At 43.9% G+C, this 22,372-nt stretch overlaps 1 protein-coding gene across 7 annotated transcripts in view; it reads right to left on the bottom strand.

Moving 5' to 3' along the window:
* The window catches only part of osbpl9 (oxysterol binding protein-like 9), a 33,582-nt gene extending 11,465 nt beyond the window's left edge, over positions 1-22,117 (bottom strand). For 2 of the 7 annotated variants that reach the window (XM_071527990.1, XM_071527992.1), the window contains exons 1-9: positions 22,002-22,117; positions 20,520-20,570; positions 17,565-17,643; positions 10,169-10,245; positions 5,618-5,713; positions 4,777-4,824; positions 3,082-3,111; positions 2,942-2,992; positions 2,315-2,353 (exon numbers count right to left, since the gene is read on the bottom strand). In XM_071527990.1, coding sequence (XP_071384091.1) covers positions 2,315-2,353; positions 2,942-2,992; positions 3,082-3,111; positions 4,777-4,824; positions 5,618-5,713; positions 10,169-10,245; positions 17,565-17,643; positions 20,520-20,570; positions 22,002-22,112 — 582 coding nt within the window. In that variant the 5' untranslated portion in view covers positions 22,113-22,117. Of the gene's footprint in view, positions 1-2,314; positions 2,354-2,941; positions 2,993-3,081; positions 3,112-4,776; positions 4,825-5,617; positions 5,714-8,274; positions 8,442-10,168; positions 10,246-16,504; positions 16,606-17,564; positions 17,644-20,519; positions 20,571-22,001 lie in introns of those variants that run through there. The other 5 variants (XM_071527991.1, XM_071527993.1, XM_071527994.1 and 2 more) reach the window with 4 other exon arrangements.
* Positions 22,118-22,372: the final 255 nt, after the last annotated feature.

Genomic DNA, 22,372 nt, shown 5'->3' with positions numbered 1-22,372 from the left:
CAGAGGCGCGCTCATCTGCTGTGGCCTGCTCTCATCAACACTTCTTTAACATCATGTGCACACACATGTATGCACACACACACAAACACAAAGCAGCCTGTTGCCTCGGTGTAATGGGGTCACTGGCACCATTGACCCAGCTGACTGGAACTCTGTCAACAATGAGCGCTAAAGAAAAACCATATCGACCCCTATTCCCTAACAACTACCCCCCCCATACACCCTCCACCCCACCGCCCCCCCTCCACCCCCCCACCCCCAATCCCCACCCTGGGGCTCTTGGTAGCGCTGTCAGTCTGAACGTGTCAGATGGACTTAGACCTACGTCAATATGATGTAACCGGTAGTTATTTTTTCGACCTTATTTACACAGGTGTTTTTTTCAGTCATCTGAGATCAACAGGAATACACAAGGGACAGTGAGCCAGTTAAAAGCCAAGGGGAGATTCTCCACCTGTGCCCCGACACCGGGCTGGGAGGAGGAGGAGGAGGAAGACGGCCTACAGGAAAAGACCAAGGTTAGATTGGAAAACCAGTAAAGGGGCAATAGGGCCTCCACAATCCCAGGATGCAATGTTGAGCATGTTGCATGAAAGATGATGATGACCAGAGAGGAAAGAAGAGCAGTGATGTAAAAGTCATGTATGATTGTTTTTCAGAATGGAATCGCTCCCTCTAATACTATTCTACAAAGCAGCAGGACAGTTTGCTGGAGAGAGATTTCACCCAGGTGGGATGGAATAAAATATCTCACTTCCAATAAAGGAGTGCTGATTGATGCAGCAATTTGATTTAGAACTCAGTATTCTCCTCCGAGTCCAGGAAACTGCCACTACAGTGTCTCCACAGTCAACAAAAATTATGATCAAAGTATGTTCAGAGGTGGAAAAGGGCATGCAGTGGAGAGCAGTGTGAGATCTCAGCTCAGAGGAAGATTTAGGAGAAAATCTCTTTTCCCTTTCTGTTTGGCCTCCTGTCCTCTCTTCTCTCTATCATCTTCCATCTCCCCTCCCTTTCTCCTTTCTCTCCTTTCTGCCTCTCCTCCGCTGCCTGGCGCTTTTTGCCTCGTCCACGTGCCTCCAGGAAAGTAAGGCAATGGCTCCTAATTATAGCCAATTACAGAAATATTGCTCTGTCATGGTGGGACCAGAGAGTGGCCTTGCAAGCAGGCGATGAATCAGAAGCAGGGGAGGAACGCAGCCGGGCAGAGGGAGGGGGTTACAGCTGAAGACGGCTTCAAGAAATGGCTAACGATCAATATATTTATTTTACTGAATGTATTATTAATGCAGCGGTTATCTAGAGCAACAGAGCGGGCCTACACCAATTATGGCACATAAATTATTTGGGACTGACCTGACTTCTGGTGGGCTTGATTTAAGCGATTTTTGCACAATGATGCAGTTTTAAGGTAATTTCCTCATCCTTCAAAGTCAGTCAAACCTGCCGCTAGTATTTAAAGTATTACCTTTAGGCCTATCAACTGAGGTCTACAGTTCATTCAGCATATGATTTACACTGTAGGCCTGCAGGCAACGTGACACATACACAATCCAAACATCTAATGATTCTAAAGCTGCCGAGATATGTTTAGCACAAAGCCTATGGCATAAAAAGCACACGTGCAGTTTAATGTGAGCATGTAGCTTATACTGCCCTATTAATACTCCATAATACTTATGCCTGTGAGATTAAGTCTGCTGTAAGAGCAGTGCAGGCCCCTGAGCTGCCCTGACCCTGTGGGCTTCTTGCTTTAAAACATGAAGTCTGGAGGCCAGTGGAGCCAGTAAACAGCTCTCTGGACGGACTGCCATCTATTAGTCCTTGATGGTTCAATAAGCAGGCAAAGCGCACAGGGATAAATCGATGGAGAATTAGTTGACTCTAATTAGTGGGGGCGGGGTAAGTGAACTGTAACACCCTCTCATATGCAGGCATGCACACACACACATACACACGTGTATACACTATGTGCACATACACAATCTGCAACAAATAATGTGCATTTTTGCTAACAAACATTGCACATATTCTGTGTCTTTATGGAGAGAACAGTTCCCACCCACTGATAGAGGAATTTCAAAACTGAGCAGAAAGCAGAAAATGTGCAGAAAGCAGATAATGTTTAATTTAAACAGAGAATAGAGGTGGCAGACAAGAGGGACATTTGAGACAGAGCTTATCTCCAAATTAGATGGCATGCACTAAAAAGATTTATCTCCTTTTCTACAATGTAGAGTAAATTAAGTGGAAAAGAAGGTTAGGAGTTTGCTTGATTTCAATTTTTGTCATGGACAGAGAATGTCAAACTTACTATAAGTCCGTTTGCGTGTTGCTGTTCGTTACTTTGGTCCTTAAAATTTTGAGAAGACAACGTTAGACTACTTGTGTAGGAAGGTTCAACTGTCATTTTTAAAAAAAGCAGGAAATGAAAAAAGCATCCTGAACATCAGAGTGCAGTGAGATCCATCCCATCCCGCTCATCACATGGAACTTCATAATATTCACTAACTGGCCACATGCAGTAATCCTTTCATCACATGGTAAAATCCATTACTTCTGGCCCAATATCATACAGGTAGAATAGTTCTAACATGCCAATTTCTAGACTAATTTACCCATGTCTTCAGTCTCATTCATGGGAAACTGAGTTCTGAGTTTTAAAAAATGCCAAATGTCTCACCTAACAACCACATGAAGCAGAAATGCTTGCTCCACTTCCTCTCAAAGGGTTGAATGGAACATGTGATGAAATGAGTACTGGGCTACACCCTCATCAACCACCAACCCAGATAGCAACTGTAAGTGGGGAGCTACTTTAGAAACACAGAAAAGGTAACACAGTGCAACGTGAGGTGGGCTCACAAGAACAATGACATGGTGCAATGGCAGACCCAAACTACAGAGAGGTGAAAGACAGATGTGTTGATAATGTGTTTACCTTGGCAATTTGCAGCAATACAATACAGTGCTTGATGGACTCTACCATACTCTGAAAGAGAAAGACAGATTGAAATACAATACATAGACAAAGACTTGAAAAATGAAAGAAAGGAAAAATGTGTTTAAGTTCTGACTTACACAAGTAGTCTCTTTCAAATTTTCAATTTTCTGAAAAAGACAAAACAGATTGACAAATCAAATTACATGTCTAGCTTTCAAAAACAACAATCTCAATTGTTCAAAAGTAGAATGGCTGATGTGATCGGTTTCACTACAAATAAATAGTAAAAAACATTGAAGCACTGATCTCCAACTGGCCGGCAGCAGCTTATTTTGTGCTGTTGGCCAGGTCCAGCAGGACATCTCACATCACACCCATCTTAGCTTCTTTACATTGGTTTCCCATCAAGTTTAGGATTCAATTTAAGGTCCTTGTAATCACATATAGAGCCCTGCATGGCCAGGCACCTGTGTACATCTGCGACCTACTCCATCCCTACAAAATCGAAAATTGTGGCTCCTAAACTGTGGAACGCTCTTCCATTGGATTTAAGATCTGCGGTCTCTGTTGACTTTTAAAAAGCAGCTAAAGACTCATCTGTTCAGACTGGCCGTTGTCTAGCCTCTTGTGTCTGTAATTCTGTGTGTTTTAATGTCCTTAGTCCTTTGTTTTTATGTTTTATTGTTTTTTACTGTTTTATGGTCTTATTTTAACTATTTTACTTGTAAAGTACTTTGTGACTTTGCTCTGTGAAAGGTGAAGGAAACTTTACTTACTTACAATGGAAATCTACCAGGTATTTTCCCCTACTTAAAGGGACTGGTGAAGTCACAGTGACAAACAACTCAAACTGACCAAAAGCCAAAAGACTAATCTCAGGGAGGAAGTGAATCAGACAGCTGCTGGGATAAAACAAAAGGCCACTGACACACTAAGAGGGCCTGAAACTGAAGGCTTCCTCCAATGAAGCTACAAGTTATATTGTATATAAGACACAGATCTGCTTTGGTGGACTGATATGTTGACCTGAAAATCTAGAAAACAAGAAGTGCAACAACGTTAATGTCGTGTGAAATTCTGTTTTTTCCTCCGATCGATGGGGTTCATTAAAACACATACGTCCAATAACTAAGTCATCACGTCTTAAGATAATGTTATAAAACAGACAGGGCCTCTGTGCATCAGCCATCCGTGACATCCTGAATGTGCCATTTTTAGCCGATGGGCTAATTGTGTTAGTCTGCGCAGAGACCGTCTCTGATCAGGTGTCTGTCAGTCCGCCTCCCTGCTGTTAACCATGGCTCTAATGATAGCAAATGCAAAATTGCGGGGAGCAAAATGTCACTTTTTGGTAGGATTAGATACGATCAGAAATTTGAATGGCAACATGTCAGATACGATAACGATCTATGTCGAATGAAAGCATATTTCATTACGCAATGGAATAAACTGTTCTGTGTTAGATTAGTACATTCACCTGTTTTTTGTAACAGAATCAGACCATTCTCAAACCATTTTCTCAATAAAAACATGCAGAGAAATATGTGACAAATGAAAGATCTCACTGAGAGAACCCAACGTTTTGAAACTTGGTGATACCCTTCAAACCTTTCCGATGCCTTAAAACCGACGATAAAACGTCAATATCTGCACCATGATATGGTGACCGATAGATATCTGTGCCGTGCCGACAGCTATCGTCCTTTCGTTCCCCAGCGGTACGTTTCAGCCCGCCTCCCCGCCGCTAGCTGCGGCTCTGACGACAGCGAGAGCAGGAGCAGGGGACCGGAGAGCTGGAGACTCAAGGACAGAGCAGCACTGTTGGTACTCACCCTGCGTGATTCATCCTCTTTGCAGTCCTTGATCTTCTCATCAAAGAGCTGTGTGAGAGCAAGAGAGAACAAGAGGGAAAAAAAGAGAGATGGAATATGAGCTGAGAGATGGGTATGCAGTCAAATGAATGTCTGAAACGATCAGAAGGTGAATCTATTCAGACGGTGTGGCTTGAGATAATATGTGGCAAGTAGTGAGCTATTCTCACCGAGGAAGTAGACACTAGTATTCACTTTGCTGTTCTGACAGTGTGCTTGGGAGAGTATGAGACTTAATATACTGCTAGTTCTTTAAACAATAGGACATTTGTTTTGTAAATCAACATCATGCATCAAATCAATTTTTCTTTTTTTAATAACATTTCTGCTTTAGCGAGTGGACAGTGGAAATGGACAGGAAATTCACGATTCGATACAGCCACAATATGATAGATAATAATATAATAAATAAAAGTTAAATGACAACAAAGTCTGACAGTCTGTGCAGAATTATGTTTCTTTCTGAGCCACAAATCTTTCTAGTAATGGCACTGGCTTGCTAAAATGTAAACAACAATTTAAAAATGTCACTCCAAAGTGCAAATAATATATTTTGGATGGAGAGCTTGTGAAATTGTGATCGGCAAGCCATCTCATTTGTGATTACTGCAGCAGAATAACATGTAGCTAATATCACAATTCATTTTGCTGCCATTTCAGGCTGAATATTTTATTCTTAAAATTTTTCATAAATTTCACTGTGTGAGCAGTGGAGCAGTGGATATCCTATATTTCTCATATACTGTATATGAAAGCTTGAAATATTCCAGATGAATGTGTGTGTATCTACACAGCATCTTACCTTTAGCTGGTCGATCAGAATCTGTAGGTAGGCATCAGCTTCAGCTAGCTTCTTGTCAAAGTCTTGGACACTCGGGACAAATCCTGTCTCTGCCTCCTGACGACAGAGAGAAACAAACACACAACAGAACATTAGCAAAGCTCTGCATGCAGCCTGCATGCATGTATCCAAATCAAAGATAACCAAATCCACATCCAAGAAAAAAGGCATGTTAGTATTTGCACATTCAAAATAAAATGTGCAGACGTTACCAATAATCCAGGTCATGTATTCACATGTAAGCCATTCATATAAAGAGCTGTTTGTCTGTCAGCTCCTGGCCAGGTAGGCTTTGTAACTGTTACACAAAATGGTGGACAGAAACATCAACGGTTTAGGAGAATCTTCCAGCAATGCACTGTACCGGGGCAGATATGAATAGTATTGTTTAAAGGCTAGCCAACATAAAAGGCCAGGTCTGTCTGCCTGCTGCCTGCCTCACTAGAGGTCAGCACATTTCAGGTTTCAGCAAAATTGAATCAAGGAACCGAAGGCTAGAGAGAATTAAGCCGTTGACAGATAACAGTAGATGTTCTTTACATGAGAGACATGGGACCTGTGTGTATGTGCATGTGTGTATGTATGGGTTAAGGTGCATTCAAGTTCATTCTGTGGTGTTTGTTAATTAGTTTACCTTAAAAGCCTCATCAGAAACACAGACTCCACACAGACACAGACACACACACACAGGCACAGACGTTTTCATTACGTAATATCCATTAAAAGGTAATTACTAGACTATTGGCTGAACAGACGTGACCAGGCATCTGTCTCTATCTGTCTGTGCTCACCCAAGCGCCCAGAACAATCCAGCTGGCTTCGGCACAAAACCGAAACAGAGAAATGAACGGATACACAGCTGCACACGCACACAACTTCCCTTAAAATCACCCCAACATTAATGTCAGGGTCCGTAGTCACTGATTAAAAAAATATACAAAACGACACTTCTGAAATAGAAAAGCAGAGAGAGCAATAGTAAAAGAGCTACTGATTATTTAAAGAAGGAAGCCCTGTAAGCTGAGTAAATCAAACACTCTCTTATCAAACCGTTCTGAGTGCTACTGTTGCTTTGGTTTTGCAGCGTCGCAGAGTCATGGTGCGTCCAGAGGAGGAGGGGGGCTTTCTCCCTGCTGAAGTGGATGTCATAGGGATGTGAAGAAAAGCCATTAACAGCCAAACACCATAAGCAGCTGCCCCAGCTCGAGCCCGACTAAAGTTTAAACTGTAAAAAACTACTCGCTTTATAGAGAACAAAGTCTGAGTTAGCTCACTAACCATGAAGCCAGCAGTAACTGTCCAAACTTCCTCAAAGGATCAAAGGTGCCTGGTGCTTTCGCTGGCAGTGTGAGTGCAATATATTGATGGCCACTTGGGCGCCTGAGCAAAAAATCAAATAAAACAAACAAAAATCTGCCGAATGTCTTCTTCTATGTGTGTGTGAATACATGTGTACGCACAGGGAGAGCTGCAAAGATTAAAAGGTTATCTCTAACAAACTCCAGATGTCCTGCTGACTCAGTTTGGCCTACTTCAGCCTATATCTGAAGACAAAGATAGGAAGGGAATCAAATGAATAAAAATAGCACTTGCTGTGGATTCTATATCATCATCAACCCTTTTCCAGGCAGGGATATGCATAGTCATTGTAATACAGGCTAGCTACATCCAGAGGATTAGCTTTGCTCGGTCAGTAGGGGGACAGGTTTCAATCACAGGGATAGATTTTCACACTACATTGTGGAAAAAACACTTCAGTTTATCATAAAAGTGCTGCAGAGCATCAGATCAAAATCAAACTTAAATTCAGCAACTTTCTGATCACCAGGATCATGAAAAATACATGGAGATACTTGAAGCTGCTCACACAGCAGTTAACAAAGCTGTATTGACAGAAATACAAAGACATCTGTCTATGTCAATAGATAGCCTACTGTTTCCAAATCAATAATACACAACTGCCCATTTTTGTGTTATGGGCCTAAAAAGGAATGGAAAGAAACTATGATTAAACAGACCCATAAATCACAGCGGGATGATGCAACTGACAAAGTGAACCAAAGAAAAAAAAAAAAACAAGATGAAAAAGAAGTATAAAGAAAGAGCCCCTATCATTATGTAGCAAACAATATCTCTGTTTTGTCAACACACACAATGGAGGGGAAGTGTTTTTCAGTGTGACCAGATAAGCTTGGAAACACAAAGTCAGAAGCAGGTGCTTGGTTTATAAACAGCTTCACAGCACTCACTCCTTTGCTGTTCCTAAAATATTCCAGGCCAAAGAACTTGGTCTGTCTGCACCTCGACTCCCACTCATTCCCACAAGAAAGACTGTGCGCTCGTGTGTGTCGGGGGCATAGTGGGGATTCTCAGAGCAGCTTGCAAAGTCTCACACACAAACGCTCACACACACACCCACCCACCCACCCCAGACCCTACAAACAACAGTACCCTCCCACTCCCCTCCCTTTTCTATTTGTCTTTCCACGCGGTGTGACCCAGTTTGGAACGCTGCTGTCCCAGCAGCGCACTGCAGCCGTTGAGTTCCCCTTGGTGCAGTGGCGTATGTGTGTGCGTGTGTGTGTGTGTGTGTGCCCGCGTATGTGTGTTTTACTTACTGGATGCCTTGCTCCAATGGACATGCCTCGTCAGGCCCTGACCGTCTCTCTCACCAAACCCCTGGCCTGGCTGACACAGGATCTTTCCTCCTTCTCTGCCTCCGTTATTCTGTTTTTCCCTCCCTACAGCAACAAATCTCCTGCTCTCTGCCACTGCTGGACTTAATGTTCCCTCTCCCGCCTCCTCCCCACGGAAACAGAAAACAGTCCCCTCCTCTTGCTCTCTGCAGTCTGCCAATATAAACCACAGCAGCCTCCAGACTGTGAGCTAGCTGGGCAGCTAGTCTGGCTACAGTATATCCTTCAGCAGCAGTATCAGCTGAGCGCTGGTATGAGGGCAGACAGAGCCGAGTTAATCCTGGACCCTCCCCTGGCAGGAAGCGCACACTTCCTCTCACGCAGGCAGAAAAGAAAAAAACACAGAGCAGCAGCCAGTGCTGACAGGGACAGGCACTAACGGCTGCTCTGATTGGCTGAGGCAGTGGGGGCAGATGTTTGGCTGATCGAGCAAGCAGGTCTCTGATTGGCTACTGTTGGGTCATATGATGCTATGCCAGCAGCGTGCTAACACAGTGTTTGTGTGTATGTGTGTGTGTGTGTGTGTGTGTGTCAGTCATGTAGCTGCAAGCAGGCACACGCAGCCTGTCAGAAGGATTTTCTACAGAAAGAGGAAGGTATGGCAAAGAAAAGAGGGAGGGAGGGAGGGAGGGAGGGATACCAAATAAAAAGGTTCGTCATACTTGTCATGGGGAAAAAGAAAAGGGGGAGATGGGAGGAAAGAGGTACACGTAGAAGGGATGATAGGAGGGAGAGAGGGAGGGAAGGAGGAGAGAGGCTTGGTTTAGAGAAGCGAAGCAGAACAGAAGGTAGAGACAAACAACTGGAGGGCAGGAGAGCCAGGCAAGAGAATCGCCTGAGACGCACTCAGTCATAACACCCATAAAGCACAGAAACACAAACAGCAAGGAGACAAAACAGCAGGTATGCTACTGCTGTCAACAACTGTACAGACCAGCTGTAAATCAAGTGAAAAAAACATTGTGTGTGTGCTAAATCAAGCAGTCTTTCCATAAAACTAATAAGCACTGGTCTCCATCAGCACTCAAACCAAGTCTAACATCGCCACTAACACCCTCCCTGTTTTACTGCCCCTCTGCTGCAGTGGCCACAGAGGGACACTCATGTTACCAGATTAATTTCCTTTTATACGTAAATGACTCGTCGTTGACCCGTCGTTGCTGTGCTGCTGACTAATGGCCGATGAAATCAGGCACAAGTAAGACACATAAAGCTACAAAATGGCGATAACAAACCATAAGATGCAAATCCTTATAAAGCTGTCATTATATGGTTGATGCCGTTTATAAAACTGATTTATGAAGTATGCAAATGCAGCTGGCGCTTTATTCTGGGTTATAATAAAAATCCCACAATAGATGAATAGATGTTATCTAAGTAAAGTGTATTTCAGTTAGTCGGCCTAGCTCTTTCTCCTGTGTGAATCCAGAACATCCAAACATGCTCAACAAAGTGAATCTATTATACATTAACACCTAGTTGACTATACACACACAAGCATATTCTTCAGGCATTCTAGAGAATAGTATGTTTACATAGGAAAATAGAGGTGGTAAATAGTAAGACTGCTAGCACAGATGCTGAAATAGGGAATTTGCCTACACAACCAACCAAGTGAACATGGATATATCTGAAAAAATAAAAGATCTTCCATGCAACAAGGAGAGAAGTGGATAAAGTGATGCTTCACAGCATTAATTTGTTCCTCTACTCTGCTTCCTAAAAGCTGAAAATTCACTATAATGGATCTCTCTCTCTCTCTCACACACACACACACACACACACACACAGATGAGTGCAGGGTGAGTGTACTTACCCTGAGTTGGAGGGTGTGACGGAGGATAGTTCCCTCTAAGGCGTGGATCCACTTCTCCCGCTCGTCTGCATCTCGCGCTGAGGGCAGAAGCACACAGACACACCCAGTGAGCCATGTTTTCCATACAGACACCGTCAGCACCATTACCCCTCTGTTACATATTAATGACACGAGAACAACACTGAAATGACACTAGCGCTGGGCCAAACAGCGTCAGAACCTGTGTATTCATCTCAGACAAGATAGCTGGCGTCCATACTAATTAGCCTATTTATATTCCCTGGGTTCTGTCTAACCTGATGTTCAGGGATTACGTTTCTCCGTTCTGTGCTCATCATAAAAAAGCATCATAAGGGCAAATGAGTTAAAAACCGTCCAGAGCGGTGAGGCAGTTGTGGTTAGCTGGCCTGGTTCCTAACCTGGAGCCTTGAGGGTTGGCTTACTAGACAGGCCAAGGCAAGGCAAGGCTGAGCTGGGCTGCACCCTCAGAGCAAAGACAGAGAACAAACACAGGCTGCCACTGACATTAAACAGTGACCAGACCACAGGCCCTCGACACATGCAGCACACACAGACTGGAAAAGGCACGCATACACTCAGTGTCCGAGGCAGAAAGATACAATATTTTGAACTATGCCATGTATGGAAGAGGATTATGGCAACGTGAAATTCTGAGATTCTGAGTTTAAAGACAGAATTCTAAGAGAAAAACAATCTTTATTCTTATAATAGACCCTTTTCACGTCATCATGATAACAGCTTCCATATTGAGAAACCGGTGCATTACAACTCCCTCCCTTTTATTTTTGCGAAGAGGTAACTTTAGTCAAAAATCTTGTAGCCTGTCTCTAGTTTAGATCCAGAAGTCTACAAAAATAGTCTTTGTACTTCACCAATGTTAATTTTGGGAAGGTTGTGGAGCGATATAGTGAAGGCCAGAGCTGGCAACAGGAAGTTGTAATGCACCTGTTTCTCAATGCAGAAGCTGTTACCATGAAATGTGAAAAGGGCCTATTCTGACTTTAATCTCAGATTTCTGACTTTATTCTCAGAATTCTGACTTTAAACTCAAATACATTTTTCACATGTGGCGCTAATCGTCTTCCATAGACATGACAGAAGCTTTTCTGAGTTTGAATCCATCCAGTTGGGTTGTAGTGGATGCAGATGCTGTATACAGTATGTGCTGTGTATTAAAATTTCAAAGGTTTCAGATAGTGAATAGAAAGCAGCTTTACTACTGATTTACTTTACATGTGGATGATACACATGTAGTCAAAAAGGAAAAATAAAGACATAGTCTACCAAAGCTATGAGTAAAAAATCTCTATAAACTATGCCATTGAGTTAGTGGGCTGACTGTATCCTGTGCAAGTGTCATTTTTCATTGAGTTGGGAATGGACAGTATGGTAGATGAATGGCCGGGCCAGCAGAGGCTGAGCAGCGCTACAGTAGGAAAGCTTTTAAAGACATTAAAGGCAGCCGGGCTCACGTCAATCCACTCAGACAGAGGCTCGCTGCCCTCTCACTTTCCCCTCCGCCACACGGACTCTCCAGAGGAGCAGATTACTGTGGCTAATGTTGTTTAGGTCTATTCATGACTGAATATAGGTAGTAACAGGGCCATTCAACAAAAACAAATAACGCCGCTGGGCTGTATGCAACTCAAAGAACTGTGTTGCTTGTCTTATCTTTGTCCTGGTCTGTGGATCACATGCATGACTTATTTATTTTCCCAGGTAGGTGTGAGAAGCTAGCCAGCTATGTCCCATCTCCTCATGGTAATTACTGTGCTAAACAAACCTATAGAGTCGTCCACATCAGTTGGCAAGTCAAGCAGCTAGTCACATGAGAAGGACACACTGTATGTCATGACACCGGCCGTCATCTGACCTGACTCCCTCAGGCAATCTGGAACACCTTTCAAACAGTCTGTTTAACCCTAACCCCAAGATGTTTTCTTGTAAACTTTTCCTTGTCTTGATGCGGCAATAAGGGAAAGTTTTCTGCAGAGTCCCTCTCAATCCTTAAGAAAAGGCTAAAGACCCAGCTCTTTAGTGAATACCTTCTCACCTAATGGCCCGTGTAACCAAACCAAAATTTTTTTTTTGCCTCTATGCACTCTTTGCATTGCCTCATAGTACTGCCTCGTAGCACCTATGTCCTGTTGGACCAGAACTTAGCTTTATAGCACTTACTCTCGTTGTTCTCTCCTAACTAGAACCTTGCTTGTGTTGTATGAAAATCTCATGTGTAAGTCGCTTTGGATAAAAGCGTCTGCCAAATGTGAAGTTGTAAATTGTAATTATAGGATAAGATAAGATAAGGATAAGATTTAAGACAATCTGAGCACAGCCTAGTATAGTAGGTATGTGCACACACCCAGAAGTTGCTGACAAAGAGGATACTGAGACTAGCAATCATATGGTAATCATATGAAAAAAAGATCAGCGAGAATCAGCATTGTGGTTTTTCTAAGGATTTAAGGTATCTGGAATATGCATCTCTCGTTTTTTTTTTTACCTAATGGGAGATTATCATTTGCCTACTTTTTTGTCTTCTTGATCACATTCGTGATGAATACACTTAATCCAAACTAGATGCTTCCCTTTATAGCGAGACAAAGGGATAGAAGCTGTTGCTTTGCAGCTATTATCCAATATAACAGAGGTAGAAGGGAGCAAAAGTCTAAAAGTCGTTAAGTTATAGTTTATTCTTCTCTAACTCTGTACAAACCTGACATTAACAACGCACTCTGGAGTTTTATGATGCAGTTTCAATCCCATAACGCTGTAACACAGTCTCACTGCCCGGCCTCTAAGTACTGTCCTAACAGAGGAAGGTGTGCTGACTAACCCGATTAGATTCTGATGCTTCCCCTCTGCTTAAAGGGAAGCAGAGAGGTACAGCAAGGCCATTAAGGGAACAGACACGCACATAAAGGTAACTCACACCAATAAAGCCCCACCCACCCACACCTCATTACAGACAGACTGAGGCAATTGCAGGAAGACCCACAGAGATACAGAGCTCAAATAGCAGCATGGCTCCAAATGAACCTCATCTGTTTCATCTATACATGGGAAATGGCAGAAAATACTGACGTTGAATGGAAAAAATATCAACATCAATTTCCATGTACAGAAAAAAATGAATTGCAGAGCCATCTGCAGTGCAGTGGTCCTCCGTCAGCCTGCAGTTCACTGCCTTGCTTATGTGCCCTTTGCCAGTGGAGGACACCTTCTGTGCAGGGTGAGGAATTAACACCAAACACCAGACAAATACTGGTAAATTTGAATTATGGCAACTTGATTTTGATCTTGATTTTATCTTTTGTTTTTATTTACTCCTTTGCAAAGTGTTTAGTAACTGTGTTTTGAAAAGTGCTATAAAATAAAGACCATTATTATTGTGTAATTATTACTTTAGCAGGTAACCAGACTCTTTTCCACTCCACTGTGCCTGGTGAGTTTCCTGTCCTGCTTATGTCTGCTTCCAGATACTCGTCAGTCCCTAACTTACATCCACCCGACTCTCTTTCATCTTTGTTAACCTTGATGCCAAACTTAAGCCCTTTTTTTTCCCATAAGCAGTCTGGTAGGTGAAGTGGAGTCTCTAATGTGCATGAATGAAGCTACTGGGAGCAACAGTGAAAGCACATATAGGTTTTATGGAAAGGAGTTTTTGACAAGGTCACATTGGCTGCAGACAGAAAGTGACATTGCAGACAAAGATACAGAGGAGAATGGTATTAATAGCTCTATGAAACATGTACAAGTGCACATACACCACACACACACCCACACACACACACACAGATACCTTTCATATCCTGACAAACAGACTTGTACAGTTACGCAGACTAAGCTAACAGCACCGGTGGTGTATCTCTAACTAGGTGAGTCCATCTCCCATCTCTGTGGTCAGGGTATCCATCACATACATTTCCCTTCACAATGCTCTGCCTCTTGCCATACTGCTGCTCTTTTCTCCCAAAGGGCCCTGTGAATTATTTATCCTTCCCCTCTTCCTCCTCCTCCCGCCATCTTCAGACAAACTGATGGAGTGTACGAGCACTGGGGGTGGAGAGGGGGATTCTGATGCGGTGTACTAGTAGCTGTCAATGCTATGAAGTGGTATTCGGTGGGAAGAAAAAGCATCATATCAAAATGGAAAATACTGGTACATGCATAGTAGGAGGTTTTGAGGCAATACATGATCTCATGGTTCAATGTTGTGGTATCCGTTTCCGTGGGTTAGGGTTAATTAATACATTTGCATTGTCTGCTTTGGATTGATTGATTGACTGATGAAGTGGCGTAGTAACAACTGTTGGGGACAGCCTTGTAAGTAAATACACAGGACCAGATGCAGTCCAGAGGGAAAGGTGTGGTGGAAAATGGTGAGAAAGTAGAAATAGGGAAGAGAGCGGACAGTGCAGGTGAAATAGGGGTGAAGGACCCTGGGAAGAGAAGAAGAGGGAGAGAACGTGAAGGGTTCTCTTATCCGGGTCTGATGCTCCAGGCGGGCTAAAGGGCCTGACATAGAGGGAGGAGGAGATGAGAGATTGATAGCTACTGTAGATAAGAGGAGGAGCAGAGAGGAGGAGAGCGAGAGAAGAGAGAGGAAAGAGGAAAAGGGGTAGCTAAAGGGCTCTCAGGCAACTCTGATGCACCGCCGGGGGAGAGGGGCTGATGAATAATGGATGCTTCTCTAAATAGAAAGACAGTACAGTACAGAGCTGCACTCGGCCAGCCCAGAACTATACTTCACCTTCGTGGGCTGGTGACAGGGTGGCTCAGTGGTTAGAGAGACCGTCACATGACAGGAAGTCAAAACCCCTGTGTCAACCCCCGAAAAAAACACCAATGTTGTGTTTGTCAACAGCCATGTGTCCTATTAAACTGTTTGCCCTTACTCACTGTAAGTGGCTCTGGAGAAGAGCATCAGCTAAAAGCCTAAATTGTAAGTAAGGACTAGTCACATTTTTAATCCTTCTGCTTTACAATAACTCCTCCAATCCTCTGCCCAAAGCACACCCTCTATTGGACACACATATGCCATTTAGTGGATGCTTTCTCCTCCAAAGTGCCTTATAGCACTACAGGTGCATGCATTTCTTTGGATTTTTCACTATGTTGTTTATGAGTGGTCCCAGTGCAAATCAACCCCCTAACTTTGGCAGTGTGGATGCTATGCCCTGTCAACATGAGCTACAAAATCACACACAGAGTCCATACCTAACCCATGCCCAAACAGAACGACATGTATGCATGTCTGCACATCTGACGGACACACACAGACACACCACTGTGAATCTGGGGAGCTTAAGTGCGTAACATCCGCACACCAGGATCATGTCACAGCAACTGGGAAATCTCATCTCCCCAACATCCGGTGCATCCCGTGATATCTAGGCTAACAACTGATGTATCTGGTGTCTCATGTTAGGACACGTTTTACTGCTTTTCTGCCTGCTCCTGGAGCGGTGATACAGGCGACAGTACAGCAGTCCTCTGGTATCTGGACAGCAGATGTGTCTTATGATGGCAGAGAGAGTAGAATGGTGATCCTTTCCTCTAAAAATCTAGATTCATGAAAACAGAGTATCATTTACATGTATTGCTGATATTCTCCTGTCCTGACTGTGGTCTAGAAATTTGTCAGTGATGTATTTTTCCAAGGTAACTCAGATGACGTCCACTGACATCCAAACAAACGCAATAGAAGGAATGCACCTTTAACTCATGGAACATTACAGCTGAAGCCAAGCACACAGATTTACTGTGGCATAGAAAATTCCAGAATAAATTAAGACCGTAACCTTTGAATTGGCAACATCATTCACTGACATCAAACACGACGGTATTACAATGTGCATACAATTAGCCCCGTCCTGAGGATGTCTGGAAAGAATTAACTGTTAGGGTTACATTAACGTTTAGCATAACAAGCACAACCACGGCATTTCCTCACATCTTCACTCAAGAACAAGGACAAACAGCCATAACAATAAACATCCTTTTCCAAAAACCACACCTAGCCGACACAAACACTCGACTGACACTGGATACCGTACACACACCTCACCCTGTCATAACGCCTTATAGCCGATGGCTACAAAACAGTCAATTTCACACTACTCTGAACTGTCCTTGAACCTGAATTAACAACCCGATACACCCCAGCGCCGGAGAAACGAACGACCCCCCCACTCCCCTTCACCCCCTGTATATCCCAGAAAACAAACAAACAAAACGCCTCCGTTCCACCTCCGTCCTCCATCCTGACCGGCATGCACGCGGAGCGCAAGACGTGCATCGTTATCTCCTTACCCTTCCTTTTGTAGAACCACAGCATACAGCTTCGGAACACAGACATGGGAGAGGGCATGGAGGAGGTGAGAGGGGCGGGGGGCCCATGGACAGTGGCTGGTGACCGGAGCAGGTGGTGGTGGTGGTGAGGGGTGCTGGTAGTGACGGAGTGGGAGGGGAGGGGGGGTGGGGTGATGGATACAATATGGACAGATGGAAGGACAGAGGTGGAAGAAAAAAAGTGGTGGCGGTTAGTTAAAGACCTGGCGGGGTGAAAGAGAGAAGAAGGGGGTCCGTCCACGGTGGACTGGATGGGACGGGACTGGGCAGCTCCCTGTCAAAAAAGGGGGGGAGGAAGGTAGGGAGGGAGGGAGGGAGGGGGGTGTTCTGGGTGAAAGCCAATCTTGTCCCGGTGGAGTGACTGGTTGTCAGATAGCGAGTGGCGGCGGTGTAGCGAAGAGCGAACAGCGGCAGCAACCAGAAGAGACAGCTCAGCTTCTAGCTCAGCAGTATTCCCTTATTATTCCCAGAGGTTCAGCTGCAGAGAAACACAAGCAGCAATCTTCCTCCTCCGGCACGGTCGGGGGAAGAAAAAAGAAAAAGAAAAAGCCTCGTTTGCTCGTTCTCTTCCAGAGGAATCTCTCTCTCTCTCCGCTTGCAGTGGAACAAATCTTATTTATCTAGAGAAACGCGTGTGTCAGTCCAACTCCACAAAGCTAGCAGAGTGTGACACGCTGCTGGTGAAAAAGATGGAAGAAAAAGCTCAGATGTACACAGCACGCCTTGACACTGTGTGTATGCCTGTGTGCATGTGTTTCCTGGCATTAGGGCAGAACAATCCACCTCTTTAAAAAGGCAGGGAGGGGAAAATTGAGTGTGTGTGTGTGAGGGAGAGAGAGAGAGGGAGAGAGAGAGAGAGAGAGAGAGAGAGAGAGAGCACGTGAGCAGCAGTGATGGATGCACAAGAGCAGACAAGAGAGAAAGACAGCCAAGACCATCAACAGAGGAAGGTGAGGGACTGATCGCATGAGAGGAAAAAAAATAATAATAAAAGAACAAAAACAAGAGAGGGGCTTCTCACCTTGAAAATGGAAAGTCTTCTGGTCCACAGTGATGGTGAATGTGCTGTCGTCCTCGTCATCGATGCCGATCACAGCTCCCTGGGAAACCAGAGAGAGAGAGAGAGAGAGAGAGGAGAGAGAAAGAGAGGGGGAAGGAGAAAGGAAAAAAAAACAGGAGCAGGCAGTCAGACAGAGGGACACGTCACACTCTACTCTCGATTTCTCGCTTTCTACCCTTCTGCCCTCCACATGTTCCTTCACTCCCTGCCTTGGTCTCTCAAGTAAATTACCCTTGGTCTGTCTCGCCACCTCACTCTCTCCCCTTCAAGTGCTCCATTTCTTCTTGCTTTCTTGCTTTGCCATCTCTTTCTCACACACACACACACTCTCTCTCTCTCTCTCTCTCTCTCACATACAAGTGCAGCCTTTTGGAAGTGGGCAGAGAAGAAGGGAGGAGGAGGAGGTGGGATTTGGGACAGGGGAGGAGGAGAAAGGCAGGGAAGGGTGGAGAGAAACACACATTGGGGACCAGCCGCTAGCGACGAACAGGAGAGAAAGCACTGCAGAGCAATGGCTTGCTGGCTAGCTGGGGCATTAGCACCTAGCAACGAGGCACGGTGTGTGACTCAGACCTGCCTAATAAAGCCAACCTGCAAATAAAGAAAACAAGACAGAGATATGGGGTAATCCTTACTGTGAAGTTGAGTAATAAGACTGCGGTCATGCCTGTAGAAATGTGAGTTGCCTAAGCTATTCTGAAAAAGGCACATTTGGATTTCCCTGAAATGGCACCTGAAAATGATCTGACAACAACACAAACGACCTGTGTGAAACTAAAACAGTGTAGGTTAGGCACTGTTAGTTGAAAATATATCCATCCACAAAATGACAGCTGCAACTTCCAAATTACAAGAAGCATTTTTTTTCTTAGAGGGAAAGGTATTTTAGACATCTTCGCAAACATCTTCCTAAACAACCCGCGGCCTGCAAATTAAGTTACGTTTGAGAAATTCTTCCCTTTTTTTGAACAAATTTAAGTCTTAGCATGTCATTTTCTCGAATTGTCAAAATGCTTTGAACATTGAGCATTCAAATTGCTGCGTCCACATGCATTCATAGGAAAAGAAAAGTCAAAATGTGACTGTGAGCAGTCCTAAAATGGCTGACATTTTACCTAATAGTAGCCAACAAGAAAATCTTCCACTACCTTCAGAGCCAGAACAGACAAATAATGAGGTGAGAAACATAATCTATTTGATTTCATAACACATCACATTACGAATACAAAAGCAAACCGTGTAGGCTTGGATTTAGCTGGAAAAACAATGAACATTCGCTCACTCATTTACTTAATATGAGAGTCAGTTTGCATGTGGCTGGCAGGGCCGGGCAGGAACAGGTTCTGGCATGGGAATGCTGCTCTAGATTCAGAATAACTGCCAAGAGCCTAAAGGTTAACCACGTGTGCTGCAAAGATGGGAATTTGGATGAGTAGGAAATAAAAAAACCGGAGGACTCGCATCATACCTCACTACAGCTATCAGGAAAACAGGACAGACTGAAAGGTGCACAAACCAAAAGTGGGCAGTAAAAAGACCTAAGTCAAGCACAATGACTAAAATGGCTAAGATTTCTTTATTAAGAACGAAAACAAAGGATTAAACCTATCAGTGAAGCTGTCTCTCAGTAGCCGTGTGGCTTTCCAGCGGCTAATGGATGTAGAGGACAATTCTTTGAGCCTTTAACACAAACACATCTGAAGTCGTCATCACCCCATCCTTTATCCCACCCACACTAAAACGTATATATTTACACACACACACACACGCGCACACACACACGACAGGCAAAGACAGAGCCCTTTGTTAGGATTGTTTTTAAAATACAGAACTAAACAGATTTTTACTGCAAAATCCCACACCTATCCCCTAAAAACACTCCACAAACCTCCATCAGCTCAAAATAGTTTATGAGGTAGAAAGCAGCTTGTAGCCAGAGGTTTGAACACTGCAAAAACCCTGAAAACCTCAAAGTAAACCAACTGCAGCCTGGGCAAATGATACACACTAGCTCACCCAACACCTGCCTTGAGCGTGGACAAGAGACAAATATTATCCTCATAGTCCTACTGCAGCTATGCGATGTTGACCTACCTACCTATCTTCTCTCTGGACATGCGCAATCACATGCCCTTATCCCCTTACAGGATAAACTGTAGATGTGGTGCCATTTTTAAAAGAAGATAGCTTTTTCCTTCATTACAAATTTAGACACAGTCCCTTAGCAGTTAACGGCAGTGTGAGATCATGAGAAGTGCAACAAATCAGACCATCAGTGTGAAGTGCCACAATTTATTTTAAGGAATCCAACTGCATTGAGAATGATCTTTTTTTGTAACTACCCTTCCCTCCACTCCTTGAAGAAGTAATAAAACAGATGGTAGTGCAACTGCTGCCATCTAGTGGACATACTTCAATACTGAAAACTCACTGCAAATGCAAAAATGCCTCTGCTGGAATACATACAAAAGTGGAGCAGTAGGGTTGGGAAAATGGCTGCAGGATATCTTCACACAGGTTGAACTAGGCCAACAAATCAGGTAATTAGCATAGCTATTACCTTCCTGCATACCTGAAGCTATTGGTACAAAAGACTTATTATAGTATAAATCAGTCTCTCACCCTGATCAAACAGATGAAACTGTGGCATATTGCTTGTATAATCTACCAGCCTTTTGTGGGTCAAAAAGAAGAATGTGCTTGGCTAAGCAAGCCTTGTCCATCAGAGATCACACACAGGAAGTGCTGCACTGTACTTGGCACCAACATGCCTTGGAAACTATTCCAAATACTTGGGAAAGCAGACAGCAGCACCTCAGCCTTTTTATATCTATAGGAGTCCCAGAGAGAATATGCACTTGATTCATGAACAACATCTGTCAGGAGTCAGGACAGCCGTAATCCTGCATGTCTTACCCTGAGTCGCACACAGCCTCTTCTGGATCCTCGCATCATCTTGTCCTTTGACTGCAAGACAACAACAGAACAAATCAGGGGTTAAGCAGTGAATGCAGGATAGACATAGCCAAGGTTCAGTATGACATTATGCTTAAGCCTGTGCTGATTGCTGAATGACGCTAGGGAGAACTCGTCCAGTACACATATCATGTAACAAGTACAGCCAGCAGTTGTTTTTGTTAAGTTAGGAACATTTTAACAACAATCAGTATGCAGAGTTTAGATAAGGATGGTTCCACTTTAGGCTAACCACAAACGAACCTCACAGTCATGTCTTCCTGTTTTGCATCAGGCTATCAGTATCAATGTGTAATTTGAGCCAACTATACAACAGTCTCCCTTCTTAACTTCTGGTCTGTGTTTAAATGTAGCAGAGTTTAAGATGCCAGTTACAGCCTAATGGCAAAAAATATCAATCTTATCAATCTGATACGAAGGTGGACTACAATGTGGAGGAAATGGGTTTTTCCCTGCAATGTAACTGGAAAGTTAACCTGCCTAGCTACCTGACATCTCACCTGTCACTCTTCCTGGTCCGTCACACTGACTGTTTTCACGGTTTATCCAGGTTACCAGTGTTATCTAAGCCAAATCATATTCAATCAGAGCTTGGGCTTTAACGTTTTACGGGCATTGTATACAAAGGAGTTTCTGTAAAGTAAATACTAACAAGTTCTTCCTGAGCCTGGCTAAGTTGGGCTAAAATGTGTCAAAGACGACGAGGGAAGAAGATGACCTAATGCTTTATTTTGACGGTTCATACAATCATGAAAACGCACTTTGAGAGGAGTGGACCGCACACACTGCCGGCTTGCTTTGCTAAGGCACTGAGCTGAGTGATAAGATAACTGTTCGGTTCACCCTTGACAGTATAAATCAGTGTACGATTTATTCGTTGCCCTGGCACTTGCCAAACAGCAAAATAGCAACCTGTCTCCTCCCGTGCTGTCATGTTAGCTCTTTGGCTAGCAAAACCAGCGAGCACAGATCTCCACTCCAGTTTCGGATTGCTATTCAAGTATTGGGGACAAACACAGACTATCCAATATGAGCAGGGAAGTGTTTAATAAACCATGCATACTTCAGGCTCTATCATTCAATACAGCAAACTATTGACAACAAGACGAGAAGTCTGACAGTGCTACTGCTAACATCTTTGCTAGTAGCTTTGCTAGCTAGATCACTCTGGAATCTTGACTCTAGGAAGTGGGGAAAATACTGTCACGCGATTCGTCAGTTGGTCCTCATGCGTCGTTACGATTGGTCAGTTAGGGCTGTATCACACACAATGCCCGCCTCTTTCTGCCAGCTGAGACTCCCAACTCCTGACAAACACTAGGCCCTTATCCCACTTGGGTTTGACAACCAGTGGCAACTTCTACCATCTCTTCCCTTGCACTTAAACAGTTTAGCGATTACAAGTCCTGAGAAATTACGTACCGTGTAGTATGACAGCAAGCCAGCGTTGTAGTCCAAAACAAACCAACGGTACTGCCAGCCTTTCATGACGTTAGTCCACTTGCTTAGCGGCCCCTCCATGATGGACGCCATCTTTACAATAGGCTACGATTGGGGAGGAGTCGGATATGGTGTGGCCAGGCGTCACGGCGGGATGCTGCTGAACAGGCTGATGATGATGATGAAGAAGCCCCCATCCCATCCCATCCCATCCCATCCCAGAGATGCTGGGGGATCAACTTCCCCTACCAGAGTATTATTGCACACACATTTAAAGAGCAAAACTGCACAATGATGTTCAGGGTCAATGTGAGGATTTCATAATGGGCCTTTGCTCTGGAGGATTTGCCTAA

Source organism: Centroberyx affinis, unplaced genomic scaffold (assembly GCF_046629955.1).
Source record: "Centroberyx affinis isolate AG114_WGS23_722 - 3 ecotype Tasmania unplaced genomic scaffold, CSIRO-AGI_Caff_v1 ptg001599l_1, whole genome shotgun sequence".
Classification (NCBI taxonomy): Eukaryota; Metazoa; Chordata; class Actinopteri; order Beryciformes; family Berycidae; genus Centroberyx; species Centroberyx affinis.
Note: the sequence above shows the minus strand (reverse complement) of the source record. Positions and strands in the feature narration are given on the sequence as shown.